The 17,252-nt window shown below is 41.7% G+C and overlaps 1 protein-coding gene across 1 annotated transcript in view; it reads left to right on the top strand.

Annotated features, from left to right (window-relative positions):
- The first annotated feature begins 14,054 nt into the window (after window positions 1–14,054).
- The window catches only part of LOC9638973 (pectin acetylesterase 5), an 8,846-nt gene continuing 5,648 nt past the window's right edge, over window positions 14,055–17,252 (top strand). Inside the window, exons 1-3 of the mRNA XM_002977192.2 lie at window positions 14,055–14,127; window positions 14,303–14,555; window positions 15,297–15,491. Of these exons, the coding sequence (XP_002977238.2) occupies window positions 14,055–14,127; window positions 14,303–14,555; window positions 15,297–15,491 (521 nt within the window). The remainder of the gene's footprint in view (window positions 14,128–14,302; window positions 14,556–15,296; window positions 15,492–17,252) is intronic.

Raw genomic sequence — 17,252 nt, 5'->3', positions numbered from 1 at the left:
ACAGCATCGACTTAAATACAGATAAGTTTCCTGTTTCTAACAGTTCGTTATTGTTTTCCGTTGAAACAGACAGATGCACCGTGCACGTCGTGGTGTCTGACACAGCAGCCTTAATGGAAATGCTGGAAACGTGGACTGGATTCTTCCCAGCCGAGAGAGACGACAGTTCTGACATCAAGTATGTACTCCTTGATCATGCTGCTGCCTTAAGCTGTGTTTCTGTCAGGCCACACGGGCATCCTCATATTCCATTTCGACGCACATTTGGTCCTCATTTTGCGGTCGATTCTTCCGGAAGGACTTTAAGGGGCGAGGCCTGAAATTGTCGGAGATTTAAATCCTGATGAACACGGATTATGGATTGTCACTTCCATCTTATAGGTACATTACTTTTATATTCAGACAACATGAGGATGAGCTCATTGGTCCTTGTGCTTCTCATCTAACCCACACTTGTAGCTACAGTGACAGGTACTGTATTTGTTTGTCTATATCGATCTGGTCGGCGCTCTATACGTTAAAATTCTCTTCCCAGGAGAAGTCACGTGAAATCAAAACGTCTCAATCTGTGCGATTCTGAGCTGAGCTAGCTTGCTCTTTTGCTTTGCACAGCACAAAGTATATTGCTGGTAATTGAATAGTGATGCTGCTGTTAATTTTCTTGTCATTTGTTTGCACTCACATGTTATTGCATAGAGATCTTGCGAGCATCACTATGGTGTAGTGTAGAGGTCCTAGAAGGCGTGCAAGCACTTTTTGGACGGTATGTTGCTGCTTGTTTCTGCTTTTTCTTTTCTGGTGCTTGGTTCTTTTAGCAAGAATGTTTTTTTCAAGGTTTTATTCAAAGCTATTTTTTGGCATTTTGAATAATTATGACTGTTTAATTAAGCATAACCCTTGAATCTTTAACCCCACTAGAGAAAAGATTTGACGGCAATTTGATGCATATTCAGGTTGTTAGGGCTATTATTGATGTACATGGATCAAAGGTTTCCATTCAAGCAACTTATGGGCTTTTTGAATTCCTTCAGCTTGGGTGAGAAGCAACACAAAAGGTTTAGCCTTAAGGCTAATAACACCATTTCTCTCCCATCCTCTCACTCTCTCTTTTTTGTTTCGATGTCAGGGTGGCAAGGGTGATATACTATAGCAGCACAGTGTGGCCGCGGCTGCGGCCGTGGGAGGGCAAACAAGGTAGGAGCCTCCATCAATCCATATGCAAGAGCAGACTCGGGAGAAGCCGTGATCGGAGAGGGGCCTGGTTTGGGTGTAGCCTTAGGAGATGCCGTGATCGGAGAGGGGCCAACTTCAGCTGCAGGAGATCAAGTTGCCGTGTTCAACGGGGTAAACCCTTGACTAGGTGTTGAGGATAGTGCTGCTGTGAGAATAGTGTGAGGCTGCAGGGAGACCAAAGAGGGATCTAGGGGCAGGAGACCAACCCTCATCATCCTCCGAGTCCTAGACGCAGATCTGGTAGGCCTCTGGATATGGTCTGGAAATACATCTTCTATGACTCTTTAGCACTCAGGGAGAGGAACTTAGAAAACACTGAGGTAGATCCTTGATGTTTCAACACTGACAAAGCTAGTTGGGAGGCAGTGGCTAGGTGTGTCTTATGCAAAGGTCCCGTGAAGGGAATTGGACCTATGGGGATCAGGAGGCATCTTTGTAGCTTCTACAAGGAGAAGGAGGACATAGGTTGACATAAGTTTGCATTGTAGGCCAATACAAGAGTTTAGTGAGGAGTTTGTGTCTATAAGAAGGAACAATATTGAGACGTACAACATCAAGCTTGTGGAGTTCGAACAACATGGCAGTGGTAGAATGACACGATTTAGCAATCAAAGAGCTTTAGGGTCACAGCAATTGGATGAAGATGCCTACAGTGTTGGAGGATCGACATCAACTCCTCAAGTTAGTGGGAGTATTGAATGCAGGCCAAAATTGAACATGTTTGCCTTTCCGAGCGATAACGACAACAAAGCATGGGAATGGATAGAATGTTTGGAGGGTGAAGACTGGGTTGATGCAGAGCAGTTGTGGCAGCAGGTTCGAGAGACTGAGTTAGCTACAATTGGCTGCATCTCTGTGGGTGGTTTATGTGCAACTAGGAATCAGATTGATATAATAGTGTCTACTACATGGCCTCAGACAAGTTCAACAAATCATATCTTGTAGGAAACAATAGCTCTCAAAGGAATCATAGGAAGGGTGTTAACCCCTGAAGAACTTAGGGCATGGTAGAAGGAGTATGCATTGGGAGTTTATATCAAGGCTAGAGCATTCAACCTAGTAGTTGGTAGACATGCCCAATGCGGTTCCATGTTTCCTTTGCCTTTGCTGAAGGCGTTGCGTGAAGACTTCTTGGATGAGATATACCATGAAACGGTTGAGCACATTGATCAACAACTTGAGAAAGCTACAAGTGCGTACAGCCCATGACTACCTTGCTTGGTAACGGACAATTGGAAGACAGTTAGTGGGTTGCATATTCAAAATATTATGATCATTGATGCAGCACACCATGAAGAGTTTTTTTGTGGCTCATTTGAGTGCTATGAATCTTTAGGTATGTGTTGCTTTTTCATGTAATGTCCAATTAACTTGTTTGCTTTGCAATGCAGCTGATATCTTATATAGCAAATTGAAGATTGTGGTTTTGGCTATAAACACTCGGGTACTTGCTGATGATGCAAATGTAGCCAAAAACAACATCCCTGGCAATGGAAACATATTACATGATCAAATGCGGCATATAGAGAGGAAGTGTGGATTATCAGCAATAGTAACAGACAATGCGGCCAACATGCGGCTTGTTGGACGCAAATTTGAAATTGAGTTTGAAGATATGTGGAGTGTTCTATGCTAGTGTCATGCTCTGAACCTTGTACTAATGTCTTGGGGCAGGTTTGGACAACATCAAACAATATCTAGACATAGGGAAGTGTATAGTTCAATTTGTGAAGAACTCCACTAGTGTGTATGCTTTTTATCAAGTTTAGCATCCTAAGTGGCAACTTGTCAGACTTGTCATTACTCGGTAAGTATTAGAGTTGTGTAACTGTCTGTTACTGACTTTAACACTTTTTTTGTTTCTTTCACAGGTTTGGAACCTATTATTACATGCTCAGATGATTATGGGAAGAGTGTGGAGCATTGCAGAGGTTGTTTAGGAATACTGGATTTAAAGATTGGCTACGAAGCCAACCTGAAACAACAACAAAGACTGCTAACCAAGCCATGACAGTAGTGGAGGATTTTAATTTCTGGGCGGGTGTTGAGAAGGTGATGCAGTTGATAGAGCTGGTGGTGATGGCAATCAAGTTCTTTGATCGCTCAGTTTCAACCATTGGCTTTGTGTGGCAAGCATGGCATTTTTTTAAGTTCAAGATAGCAACAGTTACAGGTTTCAATGTAGAGGACAAACAACAGCTTGAAGACTTTCTGCAGAAACAGGAGGATCAATACATGAGATCTTGTGACTTGTTTGGGGCAGCTTGGTGTATAAATCTGCATTAGAGGGAGGATAGAAATAAACAGGAAGCGATAGTAACATTCAATCGTGTTTGACATCATTTCTATCCAAATGTTGAAGATGCCCACAAGTTAAATCAAGAGTACTTTGCGTACGTCAATGGAACTGGCCCCTTTTCCATTGCAGACAGCCGTGATGCACAAGAATTTCTTGAGAAAGGCAAGGATGGAGATTCATCTTGGCATGTTTGGGCCTCTGTGTTCAGCTTTAGCTGTGACTTGGGGGCAATTCTTTGGAGGTTTGTGCGCTATATTCTTGGTTTGACAACTTTGAATTCTGCAGCTGAGCGGAATTTTAGTATATACAACAACGTCTTGACACTAAAGTAGAACAAGTTTAAGCCCTTTGTTCATTTATAAACATGAAGAACTTTTTTGACATTGGTGTCACTTGCCTATGTGTAGACTGCATCCAGAGCGGGCTGAGAAGCCCGTTCATATTTACCAAAACCATCAAATTTGGGATAGGAAGGAATTTGAAACTTCTTGTAGCTCTACAAAGTGGATTAGAGGAGAATTTGATATACCAAAAGAGAACGACTCTCCAATTGTAGAAGGCAATGGCACATGCCACACAACCATAGGTTTCGGGTCCTATGTGAAAGTTGACACTAATGATTCCATGTCTGAAGATGAAGATGATGACTTTGACTAGGATTTTGATTTTAGGTTAGCTAATGGGAGGTAAGCTTCTTCATTTACTTCTATTCAGGTTGATAGTATGCAATACTATGCATGACAGTGAGATTAGTGGCCCTGGGGACGATATGGACTAGGTAATTGGTGTGAAGACTTTATTATAAGCAACTAAAGGGAATGACTCGAGAGACGATTTGTTGGGGTTCAAATATAGAGTGAAAGGGCCTATGAACAAGAGTGCACCCCATTTTCCAATCGATTAAGGCTCTTGGGATAATTAAGGATCTTTATCCTTGGGTTTGAATAGTATTGGGTTAGGTGACCTCCCGGGAAGTTCAAATTCAGGAGCTTACATTTAGTATCAGAGTGGTTTCAGGTCCGACTTTGTTTGTTGGCTAGGGGAATCACACCACATGTTAATTGACATTTGGTTGGTCCAGTTTGCTCCCGCTGGGCTCAACCTGAGGGGTAGGGTGTCAAGAGAGCGGGGCTCTCAGGGGAGCTGTGGCTCTTAGCTTCCATTCACGAGGGCATGAACTTGCAGGGAAGCATGGTGAATTGTAAGCAACCAAAGAGAACGACTCGAAAGACAATCCATTGGGGTTCAAATATAGAGTGAAAGGGCCTATGAACAAGAGTGCACCCCTTTTTCCAATTAGTTAAGGGTCTTAGGATACTTGAGGTTAAATGTCCTTAGGTTTGAATAAGTACTGGGCTGGGTGACCTCTCGGGAAGTCCAAATTTAAGAACTTACACTTACCTACATCTCCTGTGCCTCCTCCTTTCAAGCGCAAATATCTAAATGAGGGAGATTTGAGTGCCACTGCAGTTGGAAAAAGAAAAATCTGTTTGTTAACTGATTTGGACTAGCCCGGTACCAACAGTTCAGAGCAACAACTGGTGTCACTTGAAATTTCTTATGAATTGCTTGACATTGACATTGTTGATTCGTAATCAAATTGGCACGCATGTGCCGTTTTTTAATTTTAGGCTGCTTAAGGAAATTGTCGGCCTAGCCACTGTCGATGACAAATTTTTCAAATGACACTAATTTGTATTAAAGCTTAACATTTTCTCTACCAAAAAGCCATTTCAAATGGCTTTTTGGCAGTCGAAATAAAACACTGGTTTTTTTTGTGACACACATCAATTGAAGTCATGGAAACCTTCACTCCACCGAAGAACAAGCAAACTCTTGAGCTGCTGCAAAACCAGCTCTTGATGCAGCTATTGCTCTTTCCTTTCCTTCACAGTAAGTTATCCTTCACATATGTAGCAAAGAAAAGTTCATGATGAAGCCTTCAAATCTGTGGCACTTTTTGAGGATTAGATTTCCCTGGCATTGCAGGAATTAGGAGTAAAGTAAAAGAGAACCACAAAGAGCGCTTAGCTAGAAAAACTACGGCATTTTTGTAGTATTTCCACTGCAGTTTTTGCTAACTATTGTTGGGATTTTTGCTGCAATTTTCGAAACCATTGCTGAGCACTAGAGCTTTCCAATCTCGTCCAGATAAGGAAAAAGAAAGACCGTAAGCAGGGCCATGATAAGGAGAGAGTGATCATCATGATCGAGAGATTGAGAGCATAATGTTGCGAGAGAAGGAAAAAAAAGACTATAGAGACAAAGCACATATAAAAGAGATAGGCATGCTTTTGTTGGTTTAGTTCTTCCATTGTCTTAAAGAGAGCTTGTTTGTGGAATCCCTAAGGATGAGGGTGGCAGCATTGTTGTTGCTCTTCTTTGCTTCCTTCTTGCTGGATTCATTCCTGATTTCCATCTCTCAACAGCAGGCGGCAGTTATTGATGTCTTTGGCCATGAAGCGAGAGGAGGCAGCACACAATCTCAATCTCGGCAGGTTGAGCAATGACAAGATCACAGAGTCTCGGCGGTTTTGGCTCAGTGTCGGAGCCTTAGGTTTCACTCTTGCCTCCTCCCTAGCACAGGCAGTCTCGCCATGGATTGGTAAGGTTCTCTAGCCATGGATCTTGGGACTCATTGACCGCATTGGGACGATCTTCTCGCAATGGGTATTAGTGCCATTGGCTATTCTCCAAACAGCTGCACTTGGTTACTTTCATCCGAGTTATCTAAGAAAGGGTTAGTCGATGGGCAGCAAGCCCCATCCAATTGCCGATAGCCCAAATCCCACAGCCACAACTGGAGGAGCAGGCTGCACCTCCTACTGCTGCTCCTGCCACGTAGTAGCAAAAGCCCACAATTTTGCTATCTACTCTAGTGTTCTCCATTGCGAATGTGATTGCCATGGTGCAGAAATGGGTCTTGGTAGGGTTTTATTCAAAGCTATTTTTTGGCATTTTGAATAATTATGACTGTTTAATTAAGCATAACCCTTGAACCTTTAACCCCACTAGAGAAAAGATTCAACGGCGATTCGACGCATATTCAGGTTGTCAGCACTATTATTGACGTATATGGATCAAGGGTTTTCATTCAAGCAACTTGTGAGTTCTTTGAATTCCTTCAACTTAGGTAAGAAAAAACACAAAAGGTTTAACCTTAGGGCTAGTAGCACCATTTCTCTCCTGTCCTCTCACTCTCTCCTTTTTGTTTCAATGTCAGGGCAGCAAGAGCAATATACTGCAGTAGCATAGCATGGCCGCGGTCGCGGCCATGGGAGGGCAAACAAGGTAGGAGCCTCCATCAATCCATCTGTAGGAGCAGACTCAGAAGAAGCCATGATCGGAGAGGGGCTTGGTTTGGGTGCAGCCTCGGGAGACACCATAAAAAAGAGAGACCATGAGCGGGGCCATGAGACCACATTGGGACGATCTTCTCGCAATGGGTATTGGTGCCATTGGATATTCTTTGGACAATTGCACTTGGTTAATTTCATCTGAGTTATCTAGGAAAGGGTTAGTCGATGGGCAACAGGCCCCATTTAGCTACCAACGGCCCAAATCCCGCAGCCGTAGCTAGAGGAGTAGGCTGCACCTCCTGCTGCTCCTATTGCTCCTCTTGCCACGCAGTAGCAAAAGCCCATGGTTTTGCTATCTACTCTAGTGTTCTCCTTTGCAAACGCGATTGCCATGGTGTAGAAATGGGTGTTGGCAGAGTTTTATTCAAAGCTACTTTTTGGCATTTTGAATAATTATAACCGTTTAATTAAGCATAACCCTTGAACCTTTAACCCCACTAGAAAAAAGATTCAACGGCGATTCGACGCATATTCAGGTTGTTAGGGCTATTACCTGACGTATATGGATCAAGGGTTTTCATTCAAGCAACTTGTGGGTTCTTTAAATTCCTTTAGCTTGGGTGAGAAGCAACACAAAAGGTTTAGCATTAGGGCCAGTAGCACCATTTTTCTCCCATCCTCTCCTTTTTTGTTTCGATGTCAAAAATATTATAGCAGCACAGTGTGGTTGCAGCCATGCCGTGGGAGGGTGAACAAGGTAGGAGCCTCCATCAATCCATCTACAGGAGCAGAATCGAGAGAAGCCGTGATAAGAAAGGGGCCTGATTTGGGTGTAGCCTCAGGAGACGCCGTGAGCTACAGCTGGAGGAGCAGGTTGCACCTCCTACTGCTGCTCCTGCTATGCAGTAGCAAAAGCTCATGATTTTGCTATCTACTCTAGTGTTCTCCCTTGCGAATGTGAATGCCATGGTGCAGAAATGGGTCTTGGTAAGGTTTTATTCAAAGCTACTTTTTGGCATTTTGAATAATTATGAACGTTTAATTAAGCATAACCTTTGAACCTTTAACCCCACTAGAGAAAAGATTTAACGGTGATTCAACGCATGTTCAGGTTGTCAGGGCTATTACTGACGTACATGGATCAAGGGTTTTCATTCAAGAAACTTGCGGGTTCTTTGAATTCCTTTAGCTTGGGTGAAAAGCAACACAAAAGGTTTAGCTTTAGGGCCAGTAGCACCATTTCTCTCCCGTCCTCTCCTTTTTTGTTTCAATGTCAGGGCGGCAAGGGTGAAATACTATAGCAGTACAGTGTGGCTGCAGCCGTGCCGTGGGAGGGTGAACAAGGAGGAGCCTCCATCAATCCATCTGCAGGAGCAAACTCAGGAGAAGCCGTGATAGGAGAGGGGCCTAGTTTGGGTGTAGCCTCAGGAGACGCCGTGATCAGAAAGGGGCTTGCTTTGGCTATAGATGATCAAGTTGTTGTGTTCTACGGGGTAAACCCTTGGCCAGGTGTTGAGGATAGTGTTGTTGTGAGAACAGGGCGAGGCTACAAGGGAGACAAGAGAGGGATCCAGGGGCAAGAGATCAACCCTCATCATCCTTCGAGTGCCAGAGGCAGACTTGGTAGGCCTTCGGATACAGTCTGGGAAATATGTCTTCTGTGATCCTTTAGCACTCAGGGAGAGGAACTTGGAAAACACCAAGGTGGATCCTCAATGTTTTAGCACCGACAAAGCTAGTTGGGAGGCAGTGGTTAGATGTGTCTTATACAAGTTCCCGTGAAGGGAATTGGACCTACGAGGATTAGGAGGCATCTTTGCAGCTTCTACAAGGAGGAGGACATAGGTTGCTGCATTGCTGACATAAGTTTGTGTCGCAGGCCAATACAAGAGTTTAGTGAGGAGTTTGTGTCTATAACAAGGAACAATATTGAAGACTTTCTAGAGAAACAAAAGGATCAGTACATGAGATTCTGTGACTTGTTTGGGGCAGCCTAGTGTGTAAATCCGCGTTACAGGGAGGATAGGAACAGATAGGAAGAAACATCAGCATTCAGTCCTGTTCAACATCGTTTCTATCCAAATGCTAAAAATGCTCACAATCTAAATCAAGAGTACTTTGCGTATGTCAATGGAACTAGCCCCTTTTCCATTGCAAACAGCCGTGATGCACAAGAATTGCTTGAGAAAGGCAAGGATGGAGATTCACCTTGGCATGTTTTGGCCTTTGCAGTCAGCTTCAGCTGTGACTCAAGGGAAGTGCTTTGGAGGTTTGCGTGCTATATTCTTGGTTTGACAACTTTGAATTCTGTAGCTGAGTGGAATTTTAGTACATACAACAACGTCTTGACACAAAAGCAGAACAAGTAAGCCTTTGTTCATTTATAAACATGAAGAACTTGTCTGACATTGATGTCACTTGTCTATATGTAGACTGCATCCAGAGCAGGCTGAGAAGCTCGTTCATATTTACCAAAACCATTGAATTTGGGATAGGAAGGAATCTAAAACTTCTCGTAGCTCTACAACGTGGATTGGAGGAGAATTTGATATTCCAAAAGAGAACGACTCTCTAGTTGTAGGAGGCAATGGCACAAGCCACAAAACCATAGGTTTCAAGTCCTATGCGGAAGTTGACACATGCCTGAAGACGAAGATGATGACTTCAACCGGGATTCTGGTCTTAAGTTAGCTCATGGGAGGTAAGCTTCTTTGTTTACTTCTATCCAGGCTGATAGTATGCAATACTATGCAATGACAGTGAGATTAGTGGCCCTAGGGACGACATGGACCAGATAATTGGTGTGGAGACCTTACTTGCATCTCCTATGCCTCCTCCTTTCAAGCGCAAACATCTAAATGAGGGAGATTTGAGTGCCACTGTAGTCAAAAAAAGGAAAATCCGTTTGTTAACTGATTTGGACCAGCCTAGTACTAGCAGTTTAGAGCAACAACTGGCATCACTTGAAATTTTTCATGAATTGCCTAACATTAACATTGTTGATTCATAATCAAGTTGGCACGCACATGCTGTTTTTTTAATTTTTAGGCTGCTTAAGGAAATTGTTGGCTCGGCTGCTATCGGTGATAGACTTTTCAGATGACACTAATTTGTATAAAAGCTTAACATTTTCTCAGCCAAACAGCCATTTCAAATGGCTTTTTGGCAGTCGAAATAAAACACTGGTTTTTCTTGTGACGCACATCAATCAAAGTTACAGAAACCTTCACTCCACCGAAGAACAAGCAAAGTCTTGAGCTGCTGTGAAACCAGCTCTTGATGCAGCTACTGCTCTTTCCTTTCCTTCACAGTAAGTTATCCTTCACATACGTAGCAAAGAAAAGTTCACAATAAAGCCTTCAAATCTATGGCACTTTTTGAGGATTGGATTTCCCTGGCATTGCAAGAACTAGGAGTAAAGTAAAAGAGAACCACAAAGAGCGCTTAGCTAGAAAAGCTACGGCATTTTTGCAGTATTTCCACTACAGTTTTTGTTAACTATTGCTAGGATTTTTGCTGCAATTTTGGAAACCATTGCTGAGCACTAGAGCTTTCCAATCTCGTCCAGATAAGGAAAAGAAAGATCGTAAGCAAGGCCATGATAAGGAGAGAGTGATTGTCATGATCGAGAGATTGAGAGCATGATGTTGTGAGAGAAGGAAAAAAGAGACCATAAAGATAAAGCACACATAAAAGAGATGGGTGTGCTTTTGTTGGTTTAGTTCTTCCATTGTCTTAAAGAGAGCTTGTTTGTGGAATCCCTAAGGATGAGGGTGGCAGCATTTTTATTGCCCTTCTTTGCTTCCTTCCTATTGGATTCATTCCTGATTTCCATCTCTCAACAGCATGTGGCAGTTATCAACATCTTTGGCCATGAAGCGAGAGGAGGCGGCACACAATCTTGATCTTGGCAGGTTGAGCAATGACAAGATCACGAAGTCTCGGTGGTTTTGGCTCAGTGTCGGAGCCTTAGGTTTCAATCTTGCCTCCTCCCTAGCACAGGCATTCTCGCCATGGATTGGTAAGGTTCTCTAGCCATGGATCTTGGGACTCGTTGACCGTGTTGGGACGATCTTCTTGCAATGGGTATTAGTGCCATTGGCTATTCTCCGGACAGCTACACTTGGTTACTTTTATTCGAGTTATCTAAGAAAGGCTTAGTCAATGGGCAGCAGGCCCTATCCAGCTACCGATGGCCCAAATCCCGCAGCCACAACTAGAGGAGCAGGCTACACCTCCTGCTGCTCCTATTGCTTCTGCTGCTGCTGCTCCTGCTACTCCTCTTGCCATGCAGTAGCAAAAGCCCATGTTTTTGCTATCTACTCTAGTGTTCTCCCTTGCAAACGCGATTGCCATGGTGTAAAAATGGGTCTTGGCAAAGTTTTATTCAAAGCTACTTTTTGGCATTTTGAATAATTATGACTATTTAATTAAGCATAACCTTCAACCTTTAACCCCACTAGAGAAAAGATTCAATAGTGATTCGACGCATATTCAAGTTGTCAGAGCTATTACTGATATACATGGATCAAGGGTTTTCATTCAAGTAACTTGCGGGTTCTTTAAATTCTTTCAGCTTGGGTGAGAAGCAACACAAAAGGTTTAGCCTTAGGGCCAGTAGCACCATTTCTCTCCCATCCTTTCCTTTTTTGTTTCGATGTTAGGGCGGCAAGGGCGAAATACTACAGCAACATAGCGTGGCTGCAGCCGTGCTGTGGGAGGGTGAACAAGGTAGGAGCCTCCATCAATCCATCTGTAGGAGCAGACTCGGGAGAAGCCGTGATAGAAGAGGGGCCTAGTTTGGGTGTAGCCTCAAGAGACACCATGATCGGAGAGGGGTCTGTTTTGGCTGTAGATGATCAAGTTGTTGTGTTCTATGGGGTAAACCCTCGACTAGGTGTTGAGGATAGTGCTGCTGCGAGAATAGGGTGAGGCTGCAAGGGAGACTAGAGAGGGATCCAAGGGCAAGAGACCAACCCTCATCATCCTTCGAGTCCTAGAGGCCTCCGGATAAGGTTTGGAAATACGTCTTTTGTGATCCTTTAGCACTCAGGGAGAGGAACTTGGAAAACACTGAAGCAAATCCTCAATGTTTCAGCACCGACAAAGCTAGTTGGGAGGCAGTGGTTAGGTGTGTCTTATGCAAAGGTCCCGTGAAGGGAATTGGACCTACGGGGATTAGGAGGCATTTTTGCAGCTTCTACAAGGAGAAGGAGGACATAGGTTGCTGCACTCCTGACATAAGTTTGTGTCGCAGGCCAATACAAGAGTTCAGTGAGGAGTTTGTGTCTATAACAAGGAACAATATTGAGACGTACAACATCAAGCTTGTGGAGTTCGAATAACATGGCAGTGGTAGAATGACACGGTTTAGCAATCAAGGAGCTTCAGGGTCATAGAAATTGGATGAAGATGCCTACAGTGTTGGAGGATCAACATCAACTCCTCAAGTTAGTGGGAGTATTGAATGCAGGCCAAAATTGAACATGTTTGCCTTTTCGAGTGGTAATGATAACAAAGCATGGGAATGGATAGAATGTTTGAAGGGTGAAGACCGACTTGATGCAGAGCGGTTGCGGCAGTAGGTTCGAGCTACAATTGGCTGCATCTCTGTGGGTGGTTTATGTGCAGTTGGGAATCAGATTGATATAATAGTGTCTACTACATGGCCTTAGACAAGTTCAACAAGTCATATCTTGCAAGAAACAGTAGCTCTCAAAGGAGTCACAGGAAGGGTGTTGACCCCTAAAGAACTCAAGGCATGGTAGAAGGAGTATGCATTGAGAGTTTATATCGAGGCCAGAGCGTTCAACCTAGTAGTTGGTAGACATGCCCAATGCAGTTCCATGTTTCCTTTGCCTTCGCTAAAGGCTTTGCGTGAAGACTTCTTGGATGAGATATACCATGAAACGGTTGAGCGCATTGATCAACAACTTGAGAAAGCTATAGGTGCGTACAGCCCACGACCGTCTTGCTTGGTAACAGATAGTTGGAAGATAGTTAGTGGGTTGCATATTCAGAATATTATGATTGTTGATGCAGCACACCATGAAGAGTTTTTTTGTGGCTCATTTGAGTGCTATGAATCTTTAGGTATGTGTTGCTTTTTAATGTAATGTCCAATTAACTTGTTTACTTTGCAATGCAGCTGATATCTTGTATAGCAAATTGAAGATTGTGGTTTTGGCTATAAACACTCGGGTACTCACTGATGATGCAAATGTAGCCATAAGCAACATCCCTGGCAGTGGAAACACATTACACGATCAAATGTGGCATATAGAGAAGAAGCATGGATTATCAGCAATAGTAACGGACAATGCGGCTAACATGTGGTTTGTTGGATGCAAATTTGAAGTTGAGTTTGAAGATATGTGGAGTGTTCCATGCCAATGTCATGCTCTGAACCTTGTACTAATGTCTTGGGCAAGTTTGGACAACATCAAACAATATCTGGACACAGGGAAGTGTATAGTTCAATTTGTGAAGAACTTCACTCGTGTGCGTGCTTTTTATCAAGTTTAGCATCCTAAGCGGCAACTCATCAAACCTGTCACTACTCGGTGAGTATTAGAGTTGTGTAATTGTCTATTACTGACTTTAACACTTTTTTTGTTTCTTTCACAGGTTTGGAACCTATTATTACATGCTTAGGCGATTATGGGAAGAGCGTGGAGCATTGCAAAGGTTGTTTAGGAATACTGGATTTAAAGATTGGCTACGAAGTCAACCTACAACAACAACAAAGATTGCTAACCAAGCCATGACGGCAGTGGAGGATTTTAATTTCTGGTCGGGTGTTGAGAAGGTGATGCAGTTGATAGAGCTGGTGGTGATGGCAATCAAGTTCTTTGATCACTTAGCTTCAACCATTGGCTTTGTGTGGCAAGCATGGCATTTATTTAAGTTCAAGACAGCAACAGTTACAGGTTTTAGTGCAGAGGACAAATAGCAGCTTGAAGACTTTCTACAGAAATGGGAGGATTAGTACATGAGATCTTGTGACTTGTTTGGGGCAGCTTGGTGTGTAAATATACGTTACAAGGAGGATAGGAACAGACAGGAAGAAATAGTAGCATTCAGTTATATTCGACATCATTTCTATCCAAATGCTGAAGATGCCCACAATCTAAATCAAGAGTACTTTGCATACGTCAATGGAACTAACCCCTTTTCCATTGCAAACAACCATGATGCACAAGAATTGCTTGAGAAAGGCAAGGATGGAGATTTACCTTGGCATATTTGAGCCTCTACAGTCATCTTCAACTGTGACTTGGGGGCAATTCTTTGAAGGTTTGCGTGCTATATTCTTGGTTTGACAACTTCTAATTCTACATCTGAGCGGAATTTTAGTACATACAACAATGTCTTGATACTAAAGCAAAACAAGTAAGCCCTTTGTTCATTTATAAACATGAAGAACTTGTCTGACATTAGTGTCACTTGCTTGTGTGTAGACTGCATCCAGAGTGGGCTGAGAAGCTCGTTCATATTTACCAAAACCATCGAATTTGGGATAGGAAGGAATTTGAAACTTCTTGCAGCTCTGCAATGTGGACTGGAGGAGAATTTGATATTCCAAAAGAGAACAACTCTCTAGTTGTAGGAGGCAATGGCACAAGCCACACAACCACAAGTTTTAGGTCCTATGCAGAAGTTGACACTGAAAATGAAGATGATGACTTTGACCAGGATTTTGATTTTAGGTTAGCTAATGGGAGGTAAGCTTCTTTGTTTACTTCTATCCAGGCTGATAGTATGCAATACTATGCAATAACAGTGAGATTAGTGGCCTTGGGGACAACATGGACCAAGTAACTGGTGTGGAGAGCTTACCTACATCTCCCATGCCTCCTCCTTTCAAGCGCAAATGTCTAAATAAGGGAGATTCGAATGTTGTTGCAGTCAGAAAAAGGAAAATCTGTTTGTTAACTAATTTGGACCAGCCTAGTACCAACAGTTCAAAGCAACAACTGGTGTCACTTGAAATTTCTCATGAATTGCCTGACATTGACATTATTTATTCATAATCAAGCTGGTATGCATATGCTATTTTTTAATTTTTAAGCTGCTTAAGGAAATTGTCGGCCCGGCCACTACCAATGACAGACTTTTTAGATGACACTAATTTGTATTAAAGCTTAACATTTTCTCTGCCAAAAATCCATTTCAAATGGCTTATTGGCAGCCGAAATAAAACACTAGGTCTTGGACACTCATGATTTGGCTCTGATTGCTATTGTGTTGATGGCTTTATCTATGGTTTTCTTCCTCTACTTGTTCAATGTAAGAGTTGTGGAGCTCAAGAGAATGGTGCCTGAAGGGCATGGCAGTATTGGTTGGTTCCTTCTATCCTTTCATGGGTGTCATTTGCCGCATCAAGAAAGTGAAGGCGTGGGTGATTGCCAGTGTTTACACATGGTGGCTGCCTTTGCTCCATTTGTTATTTGCATGATCTATAGGCTTCCCTTCGATCGAGATGTTTCCTCCATGCTCTTTGCGGCGTGCTCTTTTTTTTCCGCAGTCACCTGGATTATCTTTAGTTGGATTGTTGAATTCCAGCTTCTGCATCTAGGTGGAGCGTTCATTGCCACTGCTATCCAGCTCATGTACTTTGCGACTTTCTCTGAGACAATTCGTGCTTGCTGTGTTGCAAGGTAAGAAAATCATTGAATTCTGTCTAACAACATTCTTGTTTAATCAGGGTATGTGCTTCTTGAGTCAAGCTCTACAAAATCTAAAAAGAGTATGTACTTTTAGAGTGAAAAATAGTGTTTGTGCTTCTAGAGAGCCTATCGCATATATGACTATGTAACAAAGTGTTGTTAAATCTGAGTCTGACATAAAAAATAGAAAAATCTATTTTGCAACCACAATTTTAATGGAGTTAAAACCAGAAATATTTCGAAAACCTGGAGTGCAAACTTGCTGTGATAATGTAGATCTCTTTTTCCATTTAATTCTTTTAACAAAAGTATATATACTTCTCCATAACTGAAGTGAATTATACTACAATTGTAAGTGATTTGTGACTCAATAATTAACACAAAGAAAACATCAAGTTCCAATTAAAACAGTAATCAAATTAGTAATTAAATGTATATTTCTGTTAATTATCAAATTAAATTTGTATTTTTAATGATTAGATTATATCTTGTTTCAAAAAGCTACCAATGTTTGATATATTTTTCATTTCTACTTGCCAACTTGTTTGTTAAAGTATGTTTCATGTTTGATACTAGAAACCAGGAGATCAATCTTTTGGGGATGTGAAGCTTGGGAGATGGAAAAATCAAACCCCACAAAAAGGTCAACCCTTTAATAGTATTGTATTCAAGCTAGATTTATTTATGAGTTTTATTTAATAATTTTTTCAGTTATTAGCTAGGTGTTATATCGGTCACAATTCATTGTTTTAAAACTGATCTTGGATTCTTATGCAAGGGCATAATCATTTATAGAGATCTTTCATATTTATCATACAAAAATAAAATATACATATGTATATACATTATATTTATACTATATAAAACGTTTTCTCTCTCTATTTGGTAGAGGAAGTATTTCAATGAATACCCAAAGATGATATGGAATATTCTTCTTCACTAAATTTTTTCAACCCTAAGTAGGTGATACTTAAGGATTATTAGAGGCCATACTTATACAAATTCACAAACCTTATTAGGACAAACAAACCTTAGTTCAACTTATATTAGGTTTTGTTAAATAGTCTTTGATTATCAAAGAAAAGTAAATTAGCCCTAAGAAAGTATTAAACCCAAGTTTATAAGAGTTAAACCACTAACTAAAAATATTCAAGTTATTTAGTCCACCTTTATTATTTTATTTAATATCAAATAGAATAACTCTTCAAAAAACTAATATTAGATGCTCATAAAGAATTTGATATATTTTTAATATGGTTTAATATGTCTTCAAATTGATTCTAACTTTACTTTTTGTTAAAATTAATTTATAAAATTTCAATTATACTTTAGAAAACCTATAGGAAATGGTTGAACGCATTCATACAAGAGTGGTGAGTTAAAGGTACACATAGTAAACGAGATTGAAGCTCAAGAAGACAAACAGTGGGTTAGAATGCTCATGCTGACCCGAGTAACGGGTTATTAGAGCGATCATGCAATTCTCCCAGTTCTATGAATTATACGGTCTGGTGGCACGAGGGTGCCACAATCTCTGGATCAAAAACAAGTTTTTGCAGCTAAAATGTAGAGTTTTGGAGGAGAGAACATTGGTGGTAAAAGAGGTTGTGAAACAGAAAGCTACGTCAATTGTTTTATCTGTAACTCTCAAAGGTGGCTGAAACTTGCCGTCAAATGGCACTACATCAGGAAGGGGAATATAACTGGGAAGAATGGTTTCACATTGAGCGTGAAATGGCATGCCAAGACCAA

The sequence above is a fragment of the Selaginella moellendorffii genome, unplaced genomic scaffold (genome assembly GCF_000143415.4).
Source record: "Selaginella moellendorffii unplaced genomic scaffold, v1.0 SELMOscaffold_33, whole genome shotgun sequence".
Taxonomy (NCBI): domain Eukaryota; kingdom Viridiplantae; phylum Streptophyta; class Lycopodiopsida; order Selaginellales; family Selaginellaceae; genus Selaginella; species Selaginella moellendorffii.
The sequence above is the reverse complement of the archived record's forward strand: the minus strand, read 5'-3'. Positions and strand labels throughout refer to the sequence as shown.